This window comes from Ursus arctos, unplaced genomic scaffold (assembly GCF_023065955.2).
Source record: "Ursus arctos isolate Adak ecotype North America unplaced genomic scaffold, UrsArc2.0 scaffold_32, whole genome shotgun sequence".
Lineage (NCBI taxonomy): Eukaryota > Metazoa > Chordata > Mammalia > Carnivora > Ursidae > Ursus > Ursus arctos.
This window is the reverse complement of record NW_026623008.1, coordinates 15,783,600-15,805,245: the sequence shown is the minus strand read 5'-3', so window position 1 is coordinate 15,805,245 and position 21,646 is coordinate 15,783,600. Positions and strand designations below refer to the sequence as shown.

Below are 21,646 nucleotides of genomic sequence, written 5' to 3'. Positions count from 1 at the left end.
GTCCGCCACAGCCAGGCCGGGATCGGGTTCCGAGGCGCCGGCGGGGGGCGAGGCGGGGCGGCAAGGGCGGTGCTGCAGTGCCCGAAGCGGCGGGCTGGGGGAGCTGTGCCCGCCTGTCCCCAAGGCCCGGGCTGGGACCGGGCAGCTGGGTGGCCGCGCCTCTCGCCCGGCCGCGCTAGGCGGCGCGCAGCCAGGCGTGCCTGGAGCGGGCTCCGGCCCTCAGTCCTCCCGGGCGCCCGGCCGAGGAGGCCCCCGGAGAAGCCCAGTCCCGCGGGCCAGGGCGGCCGCTGCCGCCGTCGCTCCGTCCCGCCCCCGGGGGGTGTCCCGGGCCGCTGGGCCCGCCCAGGTAACCCCATCCTCGGCCCGCCCCTGGCCCGCCCCCCCGGCCGCCCGCCCGCCCGCCTCCGCCGCCGCCGCCGCCGCCGCCGCATCCCGGCTCTGGGGCGGCGCTGACAGTCTGGTCCGCGCCGGGCAGCGGGCGCAGCAGCGGGCAGGGCTGACGGCAGGCACGGAGGCAGAGCCCCGCCGCGCGCGCCCCGGCCCGCGCCCGGCGCCGCGCCCCAACCCGCCCGCGGGGCGCCCACCTGCTGCCCCGACGGGAGGCCCCCCGCGGCCGCAGCCGCTGCCCGGGGCCGGGCGCCCGCGGCGGCACCATGAGTCCCCGCTCGTGCCTGCGTTCGCTGCGTCTCCTGGTCTTCGCTGTCTTCTCGGCCGCCGCGAGCAACTGGCTGTAAGTCGGGCCGGGACCCGGCTGGGCCGGGCGGGGCGGGGCGGGGCAGGCCCCGGGGGCAGCGGCCGGTGCCAGGCGGCGCGGGGCAGCGGGCGCGGGGGCGCCCGGCAGGTGTCTCGGCCGCGGGACGCGAGGCTCGCTCTCCTTTTCCGCTGCCGCCGCCACGGCCCGGGCCTCTCCCTCCGGGCACCCCTCCTGTCCGGGTGCGGCTCCCAGCCCAGAGGCGTCAGGGGTGGCGGCGGCGTCCGCACCCATAGGCGGCCTGGGGCGCCCGAGAGCGCAAAGGGGTGCGAGCGCGGGGCGGCGGCCGTGGTGGGGTGCGCGGCTCGGGGCGCAGCCCAAGCTCGGCTGACAGGTCGCCGAGGAAGCCCATTACGGGGAAGGACTCTGGGTCATAATAGCAGGTTAATCCCGAGAAGTCGAGGAGCGAGCTCCCCGCGCCTCGCTGCGCCTCGCTGCGGGCTGGGCTGGAGGCGTGCAGGGACCTGTTTCTGCTTGGGGGGCGGGAGCCAGGGATAGAAGGAGGGAAGGGACCAGGACACCCGGCCTTGGAGAGCCCGCAGCTGGCCCTGGCCGGCCTTGTTCTCCCTGGGGCGGGAAAAAACTCCTTCCAGCCCCTGAAAAGGACAACAGCCCACCACCTCCCTGTGTCTCACCTAAGGAAAGAGGGGTGGTGACCACTGGTGACCCGTTTCTCCTTTGCGGGGCCTGGCTCAGGGGACTCCCTGGGAAGGGACAGAAGGTTCACTGAGGACTGGGGGGGAGGGGGTCATAGGTGGAGGGAGGGGGATTCTAAAGGGATGAGCTTTGGTGAGTGGATGAACAGGGAGGCAGGAAGACTCTGGAGTCCTTCTTCATTCCCCCTGTCAGTGACGGTTCCCCAGGCCCCAGGCTTAACCCTGGCCCCAATCCCTTCTGCCCAGAGCTCTGCCCCCATCCGCTGTGGGCAGCCAGTGGGGAGCCAAGCTCCAGTATTGATCTGAAAAGCATGAGGTGGGAAGGGGGATAGCCAACAGTGTAGCTGGGGTTTCCATGGAGACAGCGGGAGAGGAAAAAATTCTCTCTGCATCAAGACTAAAGAACAAATATCTCCCATGAAATTGCCCCGAGTGTCCAATGGCTGTTGCTATGAGGTCATTGCGGCCAGCCGGGGCCCTGCAGGCTGGAAGGAGTGTGTTTGTTGGGGTCAGAGCCACCCAGGGCTTGGGGGACCGAGGTGATGTGGAATTCTCCCAGCTGTTGGGAGAGCGAGGACTCCAAGGCAGCCCGAAGTGGCTGCGGAGCTTTTGTTTTTCTTGGAGGCTTAATTTGATTAACACTTCAGGGGCAGTGGCAAAGAGTACTGAAACCGGGGCACCACCGCCTCGTCCCACGACCCCCACAGGCCATCCCCCTGAGCGAGGACGAGGTCGCCAAGCTGAGGAGGGGAGCTGATTTGGACTTGGGAGGTCTGGGGTCCCTGGAGCTGACCCTTGAAAGCAGGGGTTCCGAGCCAGGGTCTCCAAAGTGAGCGTGAGCGTCAAGAAGAACAAGGATGAGGTCTGATCCACCCAGTGCCCTGGGCTATGAAAAGGCAGAGAAAGAAGTGGCAGCTGCAGCATCCAACCCAGGTCTCAGGGAAGAGAGCAACAGCCACAGTGAAACATCTTTCGAAAGCATCTAGTGTTTGAGCTCCTTTTACAGATGAGGAAACTGAGGCCCCAGGAAGGGAAGCTACTGGCCCAACCTCAGAGCAGAGAACTGAGCCCAGAGGCTGATTCCCCGGCAGTGGCATACCCCCTTCCCTGAAGCTGTCCCCAAGTTGAGCCAGTGTGGCCCAGGTCGCATCACCACCCACACCCTCAGCCACCTCTAAGCCCGAAATCCCAGCCAGGGAGGCAGCCCTAGCTTTGGGTCACGCCAACCATGGGGAATTCCAACAGCTCAGTTCTCGTGCTGGCGTCGAGGGGGCGGGGTGAGGAGGGGCGGCCCGGAGGGAGCAGGGAGGTTGGCAAACCTGTTCTCTGCAGTAGTGATGGTTCAAGTTGCCACGAAGCCGGTCTCTGGATGACCCAGCTCGCTCCTGCTCCACCCCGGGCACCAAGCCAAGGGTCTCTGCACGGCCCAAGACAGGACGAGTAAGGGGCTTCCTGAGACCCCTACCAAGCCAGAGAGGCAGTGATGGAGAAGAGATCTCTGGGCACATTCCAAGACCGGGTCATCTGCCTTGTGTTTAGCAACCTCTGTCCCTGGAACAGGGACTGAGCCAGCTCGGAGGGAACGAAGCATCACAGCCAGGCCCCCAAGGACCTTAGGGTCTGGAAAGACAGGATAAAAGCAAAACCACGGGTGCGTGGGACAGGGTGCACGCAACTGCCGTCAGCGGAAGGGTTCGGTGTGACCTGCAGCAGTCCCAGAGGGGACTTGGCCTGAAGGTGGCAGAATCATGACAGTAATAGTAATCGTTACAGGAGTTCCCGCCGTACTCTCTAAATCCTGACAGCATCGGAATCCCATTCCACAGATGGGAAGATGGGGGGATCACAGAGGTCATTGCCCAAAGTCACCTAGCTAGTAAATGGCAGGGGCATCTGACCCAAAAGCTGCCTCTAGAAGGAAAAGCTTCAGGCAGGCAGATGTCCATCCAGGCGTGGTGGCTGCCATTATCTCTTCACGTGTGAGTCACCACAGAGGCCTGGCCCTGAGAGGATGGCAGGCTGTGTTCTCAGAGGGGCCGGGCCCGGGTGTCCTTTCCCGTTCCAGTACCTGCAGTTAGGCTTCCGTCCAGGGTCGGCTGGCTGGTCGGTTGCAAGAGACGGTGCTGTCTGTTGTCTCGGGAGGGCGGGTGGCCTGGCGGGGAGGCCAGGTGTCCCGCTGCGTGCAGCTGTTGGGCCGGTCGGAGCCTGGAGTGGGGAGGGCTCCACAGCCTGGGGCCTGGGCAAGCCCAGAGAAGCTGGAAGCCGTTGATTAGACTTGTGTCTGGCACCCCGGGCGAGCTGACAGCTTGTGGCAACTCCCACCAGTGACGGAGGGACGGATGGTTGAAAACAGTCCATCGGTGGAAGGCCCAGATGGGCTCCGAAATGGCCCTGAACGTTCCCTCCGACACGGGTTGTGCTGGGAGTTGAGAGTCCCTGCTCTGCCCCTCGCAGGCTGGCCGGTGCTGGGTGAGCCTCTCCTGCCCCCTGGGCCCCAGCCCTCTGCAGATCGCTCTGGACTCCAAATGGAAGTACTGGGGAGAGTCGGAATAGATCAGCTACAGTTTCATTATTGCGGATTTCCTGAAGGAAGGCAGTGCGGTGAGCGGGGCCCCCGCAGAGGCCCGCCAGTGAGGGCGAGGAGGCTGTGTTGCGCTCGGAGATAGTCCAGCAGAGTGCCCGAGAGCCGCGTCTCCAAGACAGCCCGCAGTGCCATCCTGGGTCCGCCACTGACGGGCTGAGTGACCGCAGGCAGGTTCCTCCTCGGGTTAAGTGGCGCCCGCCGCTGGGCAGTTACGATGCAAGCGTGAGCGCACGCGTACAGCGTGCTGAGCCCAGTGCCAGGCACGCGGATGGAAATGCTGAGATGGGGAAGCTGTGTCCTTGTTTCAAGGGATGACAGGCTGCTGCTCCCAAGCCCTGTGTACCCCAAACCGTTCCGTGGGGATCCTGTACTCTTACACAGACCGCCTCCCTGCTCTTCAACCAGGGCGCCCGCCCAAGCCTCAGAAAGCCAGGGAGGTCCAGCCCAGCAAATCCTGGTGGCCAGAGAGTTTTGTCTGGGAGCGCCCTTCAGGGCGGCTGGGGGCGGCACCTCACCCTCACCGGCTCTGACTCCCCGCAGGTGTGCGTCTCCCGTCCAAGTTCCCGTGTGCTTACGTGCTCAGCCAGGGGGGTGGAGGGAGTGACTCCCTTGACCATGGGCAGGGTGAGGCGGGGCGCTCTGGGTGCAGCTCGCTGGGCCAGGTGTGGGCAGAGCCAGCCCAGATGTGCAGTGCGCAACCCCACAGGTAAAGGTGTGGCCCAGCTCCCCCAGGAAGTGCCCCCCAAACCCCAGCTACAAAGGATCCCTCCCTCTCTTCTAAATAGGAAACCCCGCTCCTTGGAGCTCATCCCCTGGCTCTGGGCATTGGACCATCACTAATATGTCCACAGCCCTTTATAGTTTACACCAGAATCTCCTAAAATGCTCCATTGATATTTTGGGCCTGTCCTGTGCATTGTGGAACGTTCCGTAGCATCCCTGGCCTCTACCTGTTAGATGCCAGGAGCACAGCCAGGTGCTCTAAACGTAGCCAAATGTCCCTGGTGGGGAAGGATACCCCTCACTGAGAGTCAGTGGTTTACAAAGCACTTTCACACCCATGACCCTATTAGAACCGCATAACCCCCCTCCTACTTTTGAAGGAAGGAGTCTATTCATTTCAGCCCCACTTCAGAGGCCCAGAAGTGCAGTGACTTCCCCAAAGACATTATGCAAATCAGAAGCAGGACTTGAACTTGACTTGCTCCCACATGTCCCGATCTCCTGGTTTTTATCCCCTGCCGTAGGACTGTTTTGTATTCTATGTAACTATGGTCCAATAGTGTGGTCCATCCTTCCACGAGGTTATAAACACCTGAAGGCCAAGGCTGTGGCGGAGAAAGGAAGGGAGGGCTTGTTCACTGCAGAGGGTTTTAAGTTTTTGTCAAAGGGTGCCCTACCTTAGAGACCTCGGGTACAAGGGAAGCTCCACCCTACCGCCCTGAGTCTCAGGTGATGCTAAGAGGGGCCAGGGTGGGTGTCGGGACGTGCGGCTGTCACCCGCAGGGCTGCTGTTCTGGAGACCCCCAGCTGCTCTGCCAGGGCGCACCCCCTGGAGCCTGGCTAGGCCCTTCCTTCCCCTCACCCTCCATGACAGGGCCCCGAGACCAGGCTCTGCCCGAGGGGTTTACTCAAGCGGCGGTAACCACCCAGCTGTCTGCTATGGCTTGACTTTCTTCCCTCAGCCCTGGATTAGCAATTGAGCAACTCAGCAAGCCTCTGACAAGACAGTGTTCCCCAAACCTGTTGAAACTCGCCCAGCTTGGGCCCTGTGGGTGCGTTTGTAAAGCTGAGCATTTACGCCAAGCCTCCTTTTCGTGTTCCTCCCTCTGGGAAGAAGGGCTTGGCCTGAGCCAACGGGGCACAGGGCTGGCTGGGGGAGCCACGGAAGGGGGGGACAGCTGCCTGGCACTGGCCCCTCTGGTCAGCCCCGCTCAGAGGAGCTCAGCCAAGCCGCCGCCCGTGAGCTCAGCAAGCTCAGCTGGAAGATGAAGCTGGGACCCCACGGTTGCGGTCCAGATGTCCACAGGAGTTGCCAGCTTTTATCTCTGAGTCCCGAACTGCGTCTTCCGTGATTCAGCCAAACCCAGGAGAAGGCTCGCTCCCTGCCGTGACCCCATCAGCTCCCCCTTCCCCATCTAAACCCCTCTCCACCTCCCCCATCTCCTGGCAAACTTGAAACCAGACTGTGTTCTAAAGTTCCCCTGACCAAGTCACGAACCCCGCCGCCATGGAGGGGACCTGGTCTGAGCAGAGAGGGGAGGAAGGTGGGTAGGAGGAGGGAGGGATGTGTTCAGAGCAGGAAGGAGCCTCCCAACAGCCAGCCGCTCACAGCTCACAGGAGAACTTTGGAGAGGCCCATTAGAAGCAGCGGGAAATTTCCAGAAACTCCAGGGGCCTCTTCCTGCGGTGACTCCTGGATGGTCCTTTCGGACCCTATTCCTCCCTCTGCTCACACCCAGGACCTATCATGGCAAGTTGGGTTCCAGGAACTCTTCCCCGAGGGCTGGCGACAGCGGGGTGCCTAGCAGTCCTGGCACCCCAGGCACAGAGGACCAAGTCACAGCCATCAGAGTTCAGAGGGTCCCTGGAGATTATCCATTTCAACACATTGAAACTCTAAGCAGGGGCATGCCTGGTAAAGCCCCATTCAATCCTGTCAAACGCTCACTTGTCGAGACCTACCCTGCCAGGCACTGTGCTAGGCACGTGGGGTCACACAGCACACTAGTGATAGAGCTGGAACTCCAGCCCAGGTCTCCTGACTGTCTTCCCAGAACTTGCCCTGCAGCCCCACACCCTCACCAGTCATCCTCTGTGGGAGGTTATGAACAATGGAACAAGGAAGGAACCAAAGTTGTCCTAGCTCCCTCGTTGGGATAGGGGTGCAGGTTTGACCACAGGCTCTCCCAGAACGGGGCCTTCAGAAGGGATCCACCAAAGCCAAGGGATCCACCAATGCCAAGGAACCCACTAGAAACCTGGAGCCGCCAGAACAGGAGCCCCACTCCGGGAAGCCAGGGCCTGCCCTGGACGGCTCAGCTGGGTTTTACACTCCCCCCCACCTTGCTCCCGCCCCCCGGGCTCCCTCAGCCAAGCCAGGGAGGGTCAGTGGCTCTAGGGGCAAGAGAGGCGCTCTGGGGACAAGAGTTGGGTGGGTCTTTCTTTGCAAGGGAGAAGCTCTCTGCTGCCCAATGAGGGGGCAAGGTCAGGACGTGCCCTAAATTTGACACCCACTCACCCCCACCATCTCACTTGCCCCACAGAGAGAAGGTAAAGTCTTACGTTCTGGCGAGCTCTGGGGCCATCCAGGCTCAGGTCTGAGTGGCTACTTCCTGGCCCCGAGTCAGCCACCCGCTCCCCAGGAACACATGGTATGAGATGGGAGAGGGTCTCCCATGCAGGAAGAGAGGAGGCATGGAGCCCTCAGGAATGACATGTAGGGAGCTGGGGTGCCAGGCTACGGGACATAATGGAAACTGGAAGCAAGAAGATTTTTAAAAATGGGGTTGCTGAGGCTTCTGAGGTTGGGGAGCAAAGGAAGCTAGGGATCCCGGGAGACGGGGAGAAGGGGACTAGTGCCCTGGGCTATAGGAGTGGGGCTTGGGTTCCAGAAAAGGCTGGCATTCCGCTGAACTGAGGAAAGGTCCTTGGGACCTGAGCTGAGCATTGAGGACTCCGGAGTTCTGCCAGGGCTGGGGAGAAGGTGGAGGAGAGACTGCACCCACCACCCCACAACCGCTGTGTCTCCGAGGCCGGCCCATCCTCCCCAGCTGCCCCTCCAGAGGTCTCAGGCCAGTGGCAGCCACTCCTTCCACGGCTGCTGAGACCACAGGCCCACGTGCCATCGAGGCAGCCCCACGGCCACTGAGACACCTCCCTCCTGAGTACCCCTCGCTCCTGAGAGCGGTGCGGACGCCTCCGCTGGAGTCCAGGGACGCCCTGGGACGGCAGCAGGACTCAGCAATGGGAGAACGAAGCCACCTTCCTCAAATCATTGTCACTGCCAAACCGTCAGGCCCCGGGTACGCGGCACCGTCTCCGGAACCTGATCCGCCTGCCCGGGCTTAGCGGCCACAATGACCTGACTGGCTGCGTGGCCTGGAACTCATGCCTCCTGGAACCTCATCTCTAACAAGGAGGGGCTGCCATCCCCCCGGCCAAGCCTGCACGGCTGCAGTAGGGGTGTATTCAAGCACGTGACTGCTGTCTGAAGAGCACAGGTGACAGGGGACGCAAGGTCCCTCCCGTCCAGTCCATCTCATCCCGCAAAGGGTTCCCAAGTCCCCCAGGCACACCGAGCCCGTTCTGAGCCCCGCTGTCCCTGGTCTCTTCACCCCAGTGTCCCAGCCTCTGATCTCCTAACAGCACCCATCCCCCGTCGCACCTCTCGGACTCCTGGTCCCTGGAGGGTCCGTCCGATGGGCCCGAGTCGCTGGCACACGTCCTCTAGCTCTGCGGGCTCCATCTGGAGATTCCGTCCAAGCTCTGCAGTTGGGTGGAGGCTGAAGGGACCCATCGTTCCCCATGGGAGTGTGTCCTTCCCTTGGGCTGGCGAACCCAGGTCGACGAGAGCTGAGGGAGCCGAGCCAGAGAAGACCAATGAGCAGGACTGGTCTGCGGTCCAGCAGGGGGCCCAGCTCAAGGGACTGGGAAGGGGCTTCGAGGGGGCAGCGGCGGTGGTGATGGTGATACCGATGATGGAGTTAAACATCTTAATGCAGGCCATCGTGATAATCTAACATAATAAGGTGCCAACAGGGAGCAGTGTCTCCTGTGTGAACATTTAATCCGCTTAAGGCTCCTGAGCCCAGACCTATTATTCTCCCCATTCTACAGATGAAGACCCTGAGGCCAGAGACGCTCACTAACTTGCCTCCGGGAACACACAGCCGGGATTCTGACCCAGTCTGCCATTTCTCTCGCACAGTGCACCACCCTGTGGACCGTGCGGAAGGATAGGTCTCCGTGACGGGGCCACGTCGGGGAGTGGGCAGCAGGATTCAGAGACCGTGGATGCAGAAGCGTCCGAAGGGCCGAGAAGAGTTGAGGGGTGTGGTGACGACCTGGGGAAGCGGACACTGACCACCCCCGGGGGAGAACGCGGTCCTGGGTGGGGTCTGTGGTGCGCGTGCCCTATCTCCCCAGGCGGCTGGCTGTTAGGCAGGCACCACGGCTCCTTCCGGCTCCTCCTCCTGCCCGCTTGGCCTCCTTCCTCCCCGGTGTCCCAGGCACTGCCACTCCTGAGGAGGCTCTAAATGTGGCCCGGGCAGGCAGGGAGGCCAGAGGGAGGGGGCAGAGAGGCCTGGGCTGGCGTCCCAGCCCCCACCTGGACACTGATCTGCTCGGCCTCCCAAACGCTCCAGCTATTTCCCGTCCCCTCTCCTCTAGACGCGCAGAGTAAGAGCTGGAGAGGAGTCGAAGAGGTGCGGATTTTCCTCTAGGAATTTGTATATTTTTTTAAAAGCAAGCAAACCTGGAAAAGCTTGGGACAAGCCCAGCTAATTTTAGTTTCTAATGAAAACAGCAGGTGGCCGAGAGGATCTGATCTCCCTGGCAGGGCCAGGGCCCTCCAGCCTTGCAGGCTGCTGCACGGGCCGGCGGGGAGGGCCTCCTGGGAGGAGCCAGCAGGACCTGCAGCCCCCGGTTGAGAAGATGGGGGCACAAGCTGGCTGGCAGCGGCAGCCGGGGCGGCTCGGGCTGCCGGGGTAACCTGATCGATGGCAGGGCTGTGGCTGGAGTCCTGGGTGGCTGGGGCAGCAGGTGGCAAATGGCTAAGCCTGTACTGAGCAGTGGCAGGAAGAAGCCTAAGTTGGGGCAAGGCGACCAGAACGAGAGAAGAAGCAGCGATGGTTGAGGCCCTCTGCAGGCCTGGGCAGCCCGGCCCGGCCCCAGCCAACACCGATCATGCCTGGGAGGCTCTCGGGCTCCCCAGAAATGGCTTGTGCAGCCAGCGTTCGAGCCCGGCCCAGCTCCAGGGTCATAGAGTGGCACACGTGTCTCTGGGGGAAAGGCTGAGCCACCTTAGGGGGCAGGAAGGGGACTCCTGAGGCCCCCAGGGCCAGTTGGGCCTGACCCCTAACCGTCTCCAAACCCTGTGCAGGCTGGTAGGCAAAGGCAGTCCCCCTCGTACTCCCTTACCCCCTGTCTTCCCTACCCTGAGGACTCTGCCAGGAGGCAACAGAGGGGGACAGAGCCCTCCACCACGCTGCAGACATTGACTGAACACCTGTGTGCCTCGCCCTGTGCCAGGCCCCGAGGAGGCCACGGGCAGGATGTGACACTGAAGGTGGTGTCAGCTCGCACAGCTGTCAGGTAGGGCAGGACCACAGCCGGGGTACAGGGGAGACGGAGCTCCCAGTCCCTCACTGGCTGTGTGACTTTGGGCAAGGCACTCCACCTCTCTGGGCTTAGGTTCACTCCTCTGTAAAATGAGGCCAGGCACCCGAACAAGCAAGCAGTGAGGGCAAGGGCCTGGGGTCCCCACTCTCTCCACCCCATTCCCAGCTGCATGTCCGACCGCAGCAGCCAGCCCTTCCCAGGCAAGACCCTGGGATCTGGGCGATTTGGGGTGGGGTGGAGCTGTGCCTCCTGTGGCCTGGACGGGGACAGCTGTTGGGCCAGATGAAGGCAGGGGCCGGGGGGTGGCACGGGTGCCAGCCGCGGGGGCAGGCACGCTCCTCAGCGGAAGAGGGTTCTCAGCTTCTTCCTGGAAGCTGTCCCAGTGACTCACGGCCATGGCAGCCCGGCAGCTCACCCCTAAAGCCCTACTACTGTTATTCCAGGCAGCCTCCCCTCTCTGAGTCTGAAGCTAGGAGAGAGGGGTGGGCAGCCCTTCTGGTCCACTTCATTTCTCATTCAACGGTAGGGGCTCCGTCTATCAGCCTGGCCGTCCCCCGCTCTGCCGAGGCCTTTGAGGCTTGGACACACCTGCCTCCCCATCTGTAGAAGGAGGACGGCCACTCGGACAGTAGGAAAGGCTACAAAGACCGGCCAGTTTATTATCCCCACGAGGAGAATAGACTCCGAGTAGGCAGGGACTTGCCCAAGGTCACACCGTGAGCTGGTGGCTCAGCCAGGCCTCCCCAGCCTGCTTCCCCTACCCAGAGAACCCCTGCCCTTGAACACCTCCCTTCACCAGGAGCCAGGAGCTGTAGGGCCTGACCTGGCCCCTTAGCTGGATGCAGTGGGAACAGGGGCTGAGATGGGTACAGGCCAGATCTGTGCCCCCATATCTATCAGGGAATAGGGGCCCCCACCCTTATCCAAGAGGACAGGTCTGAGTCTGAGCAGGAAAGGATCCAACTTGAGGCCCAACTCCTTGTCCCCTCACTCGAGGCCTCCCAAGTATGGACCTGGCCCCCTGCCAGTGGCTGGGCTCTTGGCGCCCCCTGCAGGCCAAGAGCACCAGGTGGGCCTAGCTCCGCAGGGGCCGCCCTTTCCTCAGCTGGCCCAGGCAAGGGGAGCGCCCAGACAGGGCTGAGGAGCCAAGTCTGCCCCCCTCCCTTCCAGAGGCACCCCCACCACCACCCCTCGACCATCTTCCCACCCTTGTCTCCGCTCTGGAGGCTCCTGCCCCAACCCTACCGGTCTGTGCATCCCCTAGGCAGGGCCTGATAGAGAAGACAAGGAGGTCCCCCGGGGGGCGAGGAACGTGGGGAGAGGAAGGGAGGGTGGGACTGCCTCAGCCCAAGACCACCCATCTGCTACTCACCTGTGCTACCGGGGAAAGCGGTCCTCACGGTCACACCTACAGTGGGGCCGGCTGAGCGCGGGCTGCACCAGCCACGTCAAGTCACGCTACCTCGCAGCTGCCCTCTGTGGGGTTCTAGATCTCCAATTCTGGATGAAGAAGCTAGAAGCAGGGGGGCTGCTGATGCAGCCGTGAGGAGGAACGTGGGTTCCAGAATCAGCTCTCCCTCGGTGCTTAGCCAAGAGCTTCCCCTGAAGGGCCGCCCAGCGCCAGGCTGGCTTCACGGCCGCTCCTGGGAATGTGCCAAAGCCCCGATGCCCACCCAGCCCCGCCCGGAGGGAGGCCCAGGCGCCTGCGCTTCCCACAAGCCCCGCAAACGTTCCGACGCGCGGCCGGATTTGAGAACCATCCCTCTGGTCCAACCCACGAGCCTGGCAAACCGAATCCACTTGCTGCTCACACAGCCCCTGGAGGAAAGCTCGGCGACCAGCAGGCAGCCCACCGACGTGCTTTGTCCGGCACCCTGAGGCTGAGCGACCCCGGCTCCCTGCGGCTTCCGCCCCCCGGGCTCAGGTCTAGTCCTTGAGCCGCTTAAAAAGACATGGGGTCTAGCACGGGCTTTGAAGTCAGGCAAAACCAGGTTCAAGTTCCGGCTCCACCTCTTACTAGCTGTATGACCTTGGGCACAAGGCAAGCGACTTAGCCTCTCTGTGCCTCAGTTTCCTCCTCTATAAAATGGGAGTCCATTGGCTTGCTGAGGGGATAAATGCAATAATGTCAGTAAAGTGCTTAGCCCCGTCCTAAGTCCCATCGAAGTGAGCTGTGCTTACTACCATCGGCATTAAAATGCCCCATATTTTAGTAGGGCTTTCTGTGTACTTCTCTTTTTGCTCTCCATACATTCACTTGGTTCAGCAAACAAATGGCCAGTTCCTGCCCTACTGCCTCAGACCCCTGGTCAGACCATCTCTGGCACACACAGGACCCCTTTTGCTCTGACAACAGTTCCTCAACTTAGCCAGAGCCAGTGGTACCCTCCCCACATTACAGATGAGAAAACGGAGTCCCGGAGAGTGGTGGCCTTCCCCTTTGATCCCTCTTTGGACAAATTCGTGCAGCTTCCCTTATAGGATGCAGCAGCGCCTTCACCCCCACGACCCAGAAAACTCACCCAACCCGGACCAGGGATGCTGGCCGAGCCCCTGGTGGGGGGTGGGGGATGTGGAGAGGCTGGTTCACTACAGAGTCAGGGGCAGCAGGATACTTGCTCTCTTTGGCCAAGGATGTCAGCTAGTGGAGACGGGGGACAGGCAGGGAGCCAGTGGTTAGAACACAGCCGTGGGGTTATCAGACCTGGGCTTCAGGCTCTCTGCCCTTACAAGCCAGGAGACCCTGAGCTGGTCACGTCACCTATCTGAGACATACCTGGCACTTAGCAGGTGTTCAGCTAATGCATACCTCTTTCCCTTGAGAGGGACCACTTCTTCCTGACAGGGCCTTTCCCCAGCTCCGCTCCCATCCTGCTGAGCGTTCTTGCAGCTTGCGTCCGGCTCCCTTGCCTCCTGGCCCAGATCACACAGTGTCTGTCCTCAGATGCGACAGAGCCTGTCCTTCGACCTGCCATGGAGGAGGACAGGCAGGAGGAAAGCCCCCAGGGCTTGAAGGGGTTCGCACCTCAGCTCTGGCCCTTGCTACCTGGGTCACCTTGGTCTTGTCACCCTCTTAGCCTTCATTTTGGAATCCGTAAAATGGGCATCATAATTGCCACCTCAGAGATTGGAGGTGGGGACACAGCGGGAAGCAGTGGCTGCCACCGAGCACCGCCCACAGTGGGTGTTCGATGAACAGCAGTGCGCTCTCCCTCCTCCCCTGAAGTGGGCGTTAGAGCCCCTGCTCCCCGTGGGCCTGGTCCCAGAGCCCTCGGACGTGGGCACCTAGCTTGTGAGCCTCGTCGGAACCTGTGAGGTGGAACTGGCATCGTTGCGCCCTCTTCGGGCTGTAAGCGCTCAGGGGCTGAGGCAAGAGCACGGCACACTTCGCTTTCCTCCCCCGCCACCATCCATGTGCTGACCGAGTCCCCACTGCCACCCTGACGCTGGCCTCCGTCTGGTACCCCGCGATGTGGCTGGCCATGGCGTGGCCTTGCAGCCAGAGGGGGGCTCAGGTCCCCAGAGTCCTCGCCTGGGGGCAGGGAAAGAGACACCCCAGGGGAGTAGTCCCAGCCTCCCAGCCAGAGGGACGTGACGGGGTCAGAGCCCAGGGCCACGCCGGTGGGTCCCATGGGGGCTCTGTCAGCATCCCTCCTGGGGCCAGGCCTGCTTTGGCGGAGGCTCATGCAGGACAGCTCCTCCCCCCATGGTCCCAAGAGCCAGGCCAGAGGGCCTGTCACCGGATCCGAGAGAAGTCAGCGCCGAGACCTGCTGGTGGGATGAGTCGGTTCCCGGAGACCTGGGCTGGGCACAGCCTGGTCCTGGCAGTGGAAAGAGGAGGAAGGAGCACCGCGCCACATTCCACCCCGCCGCCTTGTCCCCAGGTACCTGGCCAAGCTGTCGTCGGTGGGGAGCATCTCGGAGGAGGAGACGTGCGAGAAGCTCAAGGGCCTGATCCAGAGGCAGGTGCAGATGTGCAAGCGGAACCTGGAGGTGATGGACTCAGTGCGCCGTGGCGCTCAGCTGGCCATCGAGGAGTGCCAGTACCAGTTCCGGAACCGGCGCTGGAACTGCTCCACGCTCGACTCCCTGCCCGTCTTCGGCAAGGTGGTGACACAAGGTGAGGGAGGGGCTCGCGGGAGGTGTGGGGGATGGGGGCCGCGGCACCTCCCTGGCAGGGGGGTCACACGCCGTCCGTCATTGAGCTAAAGCAGCACGCGCGGCTGGAGCCAGGGCAGGAGGGCACGGTGCGGGCTGGGTGCTGGGGTGGGCGGGCCAGCAGAGGGGTGCTGCTCCTTGTGGGTGCAGCACGCTCTAGTCCGTAGCACTTCGGTCCCCGAGCTGCCGTCCCGGCTCTACAAAGGGAGAAGCTGAGGCTCAGGCAGGGGAAAAGATGGATTGGCCCGGAGCTCCTCGGAGGGTGGACCTGGGGCTCCAGACCCCCAGCCCCAGGCTGCTTTGACCTTCACCCTTGGCCTCCTGGGTGAGCCCCCCTCGTTCGTCTGTACCTGTGACGAGCCCTATGGACAGCCTCACCATGCCAACTCTGAGACCAGGGAAGAGCAGCGCCCCGCTTCTGTCCTCCCGGGAGCAGTCAAGCCAAGCTTCTACAGCAATAGCACAAGCTAGGGACCAGACCCTGTTTTAAGTAAATACTAAATACTTGGAGATAGGCTTCCATGTTGCAAATGAAGAGACGGGGGCACATGGAGGTTCAGGAACTTGCCTGAGGTCACAGAACTAGCAAGTGGCAGAGCCAGGGCTGGAGCCCATGCAATTCAGCTCCAGGGTCTCACCCATAATGAGAAAATGCCGTGATGGGGGCGGGGGGGGGGGGGGACATGGGAGACTTGCAAACACGAGGGTAAACTCCTCCCCTGGCCAGGGCTGGGTGCTCAGAGAGAGCTTTCCTGAGACGTTAAGCCCTCCACTGAGACGAGAAACATGAGAAGGCATTTAGCCAGAGGAAGGTGGGCAGGGCAGAGAGAACGTTCCGGGCAACTGGAAGGCTCCTGGAGAGGTCACTGGGTCAGGCTGCTGCCCTCGAGGAAGTGCTGTAAACCAGCTGCCTCTTCTTCTACTTCCTGATCATGAAACTGACACTCCAGAGCCACTGACGGTCGGCAGGGCCCTGGGACTCGCGAGACAGCGGGAGGGCATTGCCTGGGCCAACCTTTGTCTTGGCACCTGTGGTCCTGGACAGCCAGGGCTGCCGGGCTTGTGGCAAACCGTTTGGATGTTGTTGGAAACCAACTGCGATCGAAATTTGGAAGCAATTCTCCAGGGAGCTGGCAGAGGCCAAAAAGGCCCCATCATGCTTGGCATTACTGAATATTGCTGCTCTGGGGAAGCGGCAGAGACCCAGGGAGTAGCCTGGTAATGGAGGATTTCCCCGGGACGCGGGCGCCACTGCCAGGGCCCTGGGGCCAGTTTGATGAGGCCCAAATCCTAGGCTAAACACAGGAAGGCCCCTGTATGCGATGGGTGTTTGGAGTTTGAGGTGCCCTGCGGGTTCCAGGTGCCAGGCCCTGTTACAGCCCCCGTGCCTTTGCACATGCTGTTGCCTCCACCCCAGAGGTTCACCCCTCTTCCTCTGCCAGCTCAGTGCTTTCCTCCCCCAGCATCTTCCCAGCTCCTACCAGAGGGCGGTTGCTTTATCCTCTGGGCTCTGAAGCTCTTTGCTCATGCTGGGGTTTGTTGTTTGTTTGTTTGTTTGTTTGTTTGTTTTCTGGGTTTTTTGGTAATTCTTGGTTTGGATATCATTTCAAACTTACAGGAAAGTTACAAAAAATTTTTTTTCACCTCTAGGTGATAGATGTACTTTTCTTTTTTTATTGCGGTATAACTGACATACAACCTTATCTTCATTTCAAGCGTACAACAGAATGACTCCACGTTTGTGTAGATTACGAAATGATCAGCACACATTGTCACACATTTTTTTCCTTGTGATGGGAGTTCTTAAGATCTACTCTCCTAGCAGCTTCCACGTGTGCGACATGGGATTATTAACCATAGTCGCCATGCTGTGCAGACGTCCTCATGACCTACTTATTTTGTAACTGGAGGTTTGTACCTTCCGACTCCCCTCAGCCCTCTCCCCCACCTCCTCACCCCCACCGTTGGCAACGCCCGGTCTGGTCTCTGTGTGTATGAGCTTGGTTTCTGCTATGAGGAGTTCCCATAACATTCTTTACCTAGATTCACCAACTGTTTACATTTACCCACCTGCCTTATCAATTTCTCTCTCTCTCCCTCCCCCTTAATACACACACACACACACACACACACACACACACACACACACACACACAGAGGCACACATATCTAAACCATTTGTGTTCACACAACTTTCATTACACCTTTTATTTTTATTTTGTGAGAGAGAGAGGGAGCGAGCGTGCAGGTGCAGGGGGTGGTGGGGAGGGGCAGAGGGAGAGGGAGAGAATCTCAAGCAGAGTCCACACCTAGTACGGAGCCCGATGTGGGGCTCGATCTCACGGCCCTGAAATCATGCCCTGAACTGAAATCTAGAGTCAGACGCTTAACCGACCGAGTCACCCAGGCGCCCCTCGTTACATCTTTTAGACTGAACTGTAATGCCTGTCGCCTCAGCCCGCTCCCCCATCCCTAGACCTTGAACCCTTCCATGGCAAGGTGTTGGCTCATTTACCTGTTTCCCAGCACATGGCAGAGCCTGGCATGGAGGAGACAGTCAGTGGGTGTCCTCCAGGGGCAGCAAGTCGGGGCAAGGACTCAAAGTGGCAAAGAAGGGGAGGCATGGGGTCAGGGCTGGCCTGAAGCTGGGGAGGAACCCCGTGGAGAAGTGCCTTCCTCACGGGTGTGTGCAGCAGGGACCAAGGAAGGGCCCACCCCTGGCTCGGCAAGTTTGGGGGAACCCTGAGAATCCTAGCAGGCTTGGCTGCAACCTGCTCTGTTTGGCCTGGAGTCTGAGTGGCGCGGTCGAGTGTCCAGCCCCCTCGGGCCAAGTCAGGGCACCGGCCAGGTGCATCTGGAGGAGGGAGGGGTCTGAGCTCTTCCCGTCCATCCATCTCCACACTCTTGGGTTTCTCGTGTTCTTCCCCAGTGAAAGTCCTCTTGGAAGAGTCTTAATTTGTCGCCACCGAGCAAGAGGGACTTGGCCATCACCACGTGCTGCTCTCGGAAGGTCCAGGGGCTGCGGGGGCAGCTGCAGGGGGGTGGGGCGGGGAGCATGGGCAGGCGTGACCTTGGGCGAGTGGTGTCACTCCGAGCCCTGGCATCCTCACCGGTCGGGGAGATGAGCGCACGTCCTTACCTTATAGAGCCCGTCGTGAAGGTCCCATGACACGGTGTGTGGCAGCACTCAGGGTCCACCCTGACCCGAGAAGAGCCCTCCTCGCCAGCTGCTGTCACTAGGGACAGCCATGACAGCGGCAGCCAGGCTGGGCAGGCCTCTTACGAGGCCACCAGCTTTTGGGGGGATGGCAAGGGTGAGCTTGGTTTGGTGCCCACATTCATGAGCTCTCTGGCTGGGGTCACGGCCTCAGACATGGAGGAGGCCCAGGAGCCGGGCCATCCTTGGAGAAGGAAAGGAACCTTGTTTGTTGACGGCCCCCTGTGTGCCGTCTGGCATCAGGTCACCCTCACGACAACTGAATGTGCGGTGGTGTCCCCCGCATTACCGCCAAGGAGGGAGGGTCAGCAAGCAGAGGGTGGTGACACGCCCACCCAGCTCCGGGACCTGCCAACGCCTGGCTCTGAGATCTCAGACGAGGTCCATCCCCTCTCCTAGCCTCAGCGTCCTCCTTGTAAAGTGGGGACGATCCTAGGACCCACTTCCTGGGGTTCCCATCAGCCAGAGATGATGCCTCTCAGGGCTAGTTGGCTCCCCAGGGCCCCCGAGGCAGACATGGCCTGAGGTCTCCCAGCCTCCGGCCCTGCAGCCCCCCGCCCCCCGCAGCGGAGCTCACCCTGCTCCTGGCCTCCTGAGGTGAGCTGGGCGTGAGCTAATGGTCACCAGGAGGACAGTGTGTACTGAGGGCTGAAAACCTAGCAGAAGTCTGGGGCAGCCAGGAACGGGGGCAGGTGGCAGTTCTCGGCTGAGCAGGGGCTAAGGACCGGATGTGGGACGCCCTCTGGACGTTTAGTCGCGGCTCTGTCCCAGAGTCTGGAGCAGCACCTACAGAGCAGGAAACCGGTAAACACGTGTTGAATGAATAAAGGATCTGAGGGGGGAGGCTGAAGCCAAGGAGTCTGGCGAAGTTTCAAGGTCGCCGGAGCAGGTTGCACGGGGCTCCCAGAGCAGGCCGGCCTGAGCGGGACGGGGGAGGTGCGGACTCCTCTTCCCCCATCCGTGGGCAGGGCCGTGCCTCGGCCTCCCTCTGCACATCTCATTCTGCGACCCGGACCGAGGCCTGTCCCGAGAGGGGATTCGATGAGCCTGAGACCCTCCAGCCTCCGGCTGCCGTGGTTGAGAGGTGACGGGGTGCGCTGGCCGAAGCAAAGTGAGGATCCAAACCCGGGCCTGCCTTGCCCCCCGCGCCCCCGTGTTGTAACGTCATGTAGACGCCTTACTAACGGCTACATCAGGCTGGATTTAAGAGGTGAAGGCTTTTCAGTCCTAGGCTGTGACTTACAAAACCTCTTCTCTCCCCCTTGACCCTCAATACCGGCACCGCGGCGGGCCCCATGAGGGTGAGAATAGGCCTTCCTTCTGGATGACCCCCAGGCCAACCTTTTGGGGTTATCAGATTAATTCCAGGCGGGCGGGGGTGGGTTCCCAGAGACATTGTGCCCCTGGGAGTTCCTTGAGGACAAATTCACCTCCGTATCCCTGGTGCGGCGCATCGGGCCTGGCTCCCAGCGGGCGATCAATAAATGCTGGGCGAGGGAGCAAGCAAGGCATGTCTCTGCCCCAAGGAAGCTTCCAGCCCAAAGGCAAACGTGTAGTCAACTACCTGGCCCTCAGAGTGTAAGTGCCCTGTGACATCTGTTAGCAAATGAATAAAATGACATTAATCACAATAATCACAAAATGTGTCTCGGGTGCCCACTGTGTGCCAGGGACTCGACCAAGCACGTCCTGTATTTGACCTCATCAGATTCCCATAGCCGCCTCTTGAGGTCAGTACTGTTAGCCCCGTTCTGTGGACAGGAAAACTGAAATCACACACCTAGGAAGTGGCAGAGCGAGGAGTAGATCTCAGGCCTGCTGACTCTTTCCCAATACTCACCCCTGTCTTCAAGGGCTGCTCTGTGTGTGGCCTGTGCTGGGTGCTGGGGGGCAAAGGACAAGTATGGGGGCAGCCTGGCCCCGGGAGCTTCCAGTCTGGCTGCAGAGGCCAGACAAACGTGCAAGACATAGAGGATAAAGCGCCCTGCAGCCTGATTCTGGTCCCGGGGCAGGCAGGCCAGTGAGTGCGCCGACAGCCCTGGGAGGCCCAAGATGGTGGGCAGGAGGGGTGGGAGAAGTGTGGGGTCTGGCCTGCCTGGGCAGCACTCTCTTCCCCTCGGTAGAGTGGGGACAGGGAGGCTCAGAGGACAGTCACACCACTAGTAAGAGTCTTAATTGACTCTTTCCCCTGTCCTACATGGTCTCTTAAATCCAGAGAGACTTCCTGGAGGTGGTTTCAAGAAAAGGTGAGCTTTTGCAACTAAGAGCACAAAGGAAACTGGGACGGTGGGCTGGGAGCATGGAAGGGGAGAGGACGGAGACGATGTCTTTCCCAGAGACCAGTGCCTGTCCTGCCCCATCTGCTAGGACTCCGGCGGGGACTGCTTTGGAAACACGTGAGTTATGCTTGAACGGCCCTTCCACAGCGATATCCGTCTGGTGCCTGCGGGATCACCATGCCCGTGGCTTCTTTTCCAGCCCAACTCAGCGTCCGCAGCTTCTCCAAACTTCTTCCCACTCAAATGCCCTTCCTTCCAACATCTGCGAGAGATGTCACACATGACGTGCTCAGAAGGTTACGGGCCTTGAGTCAGACAGGCTTCACTTCCTGTTCCCACTTAGCTGCTGACCAGCTGAGGGACCCCAGACAAGCCACAGAGCCTCACTCCTTCCTCCACAGAGCAGAGCTGGAGAGAGCTGGATGCCAAGTTGTCATGAGCCATGGACAACATATGGAAAGGCCCTGGCGCTTAGTAGGCCCTCAGAAAGGGTAGCTACTACTGGGTCCACAGGACAACTGTGAAGTCCCAGCCCCAGGCCACCTTCACACCTTGGGAAGATGGCCTTGAGGTGGGACCCAGAGGACACACATTGGAGCCAGGGGAGGAGGAAGAAAGGAGCTAGCTGTGGAACGTGGCAAATGGCTTTATGGAAGAGGCGGGCGGTGGCAGAGCCGCTACTGGCACCTTCGGGAGTTCTGCCTTACCGCCGGCTCCGACGTTCCAGGATGACAAAGCCAGGTCTGTCTCCCTGCTGCAGCTGGAACAGGCGAACCCCCAACCAGGGAGCAGCTCTCTTCCACGGCACGCCGGGCCTCCCTCTGCTACACTTGCAGGTGCCCCGCTGACCCCTTCTGTCTCTGCCAGGTGCCCCCCTCATGAGCAAGGCTCCAGCCTGGGCACCCAGGCAGAGGAGAGGAGCCAGGAGGGGCTGCAGCCCTGGAGTCAAAGGGCTGGGACCTAGAGCCAGTTGGAAAAGGCCGAAAGAGCCACTGCCATGGGCCTCAGGGCCATGGTGGCGTGGCCACATTCTCCAGGCCTTCTGGGGCCTCCTGTGCCGAGCACAGGCCAACTGCTCAGCATCCCCCAGGGAGCAGCCCACAAAAGGGACCGGACTTGGCCTACAGCACATGAGCTTTAGGGCAGACCTCAGAAAGCCCTTCTTGGCTTCCCACGCAGGGGGTGGGAAGAGATCCACGGCCTGTGTACTCCTGGGGGCTCCGGGCTCCGTGAGGAGGACAACGTCAAGGTGTGAAAGCCACCTGAGTTCGAACACTGGTTCCACGACTTTAGGCGCGGGAGTTGGTCCAGTGTCTTCACCCCTCGGTGCCTCAGTTTCCTCGTCTATAAAATGAGGACTAAGTCTCTACTCCATAGGGTTGGTGGGAAGAGTATATAAATGTTGTCAAGTGCTTAGGCATTGCCCAGCACCGAGTGAGCACTCAATAAGCCTTTGCTCTTGCAATTCATATTTTCCTTCCAGAATCTCTTCCTTCAAGTCCACTCCCAAGCATAGAAAACCGTAGTGTCCTGTTCCGGAGACCAGGGCTAGGGGGACCTGGAGTCCCAGGAGATGCACGCTGGTCTGGGGAATGAGGCAGAGGTCTCCCTGAGCAAACTCACAGGGTGCCTTGCACACCCGGGCTACCAGTGCTCAGG

The 21,646-nt window shown here is 61.1% G+C and overlaps 1 protein-coding gene across 2 annotated transcripts in view; it reads left to right on the top strand.

Annotated features, from left to right (window-relative positions):
* Positions 1–450: 450 nt before the first annotated feature.
* The window catches only part of WNT4 (Wnt family member 4), a 32,651-nt gene continuing 11,455 nt past the window's right edge, over positions 451–21,646 (top strand). Inside the window, exons 1-2 of one of the 2 annotated variants that reach the window (XM_026517109.4) lie at positions 451–730; positions 14,218–14,453. In XM_026517109.4, the coding sequence (XP_026372894.1) occupies positions 654–730; positions 14,218–14,453 (313 nt within the window). In that variant the 5' untranslated portion in view covers positions 451–653. The remainder of the gene's footprint in view (positions 731–14,217; positions 14,454–21,646) is intronic. The other variant, XM_026517107.4, reaches the window with a different exon arrangement.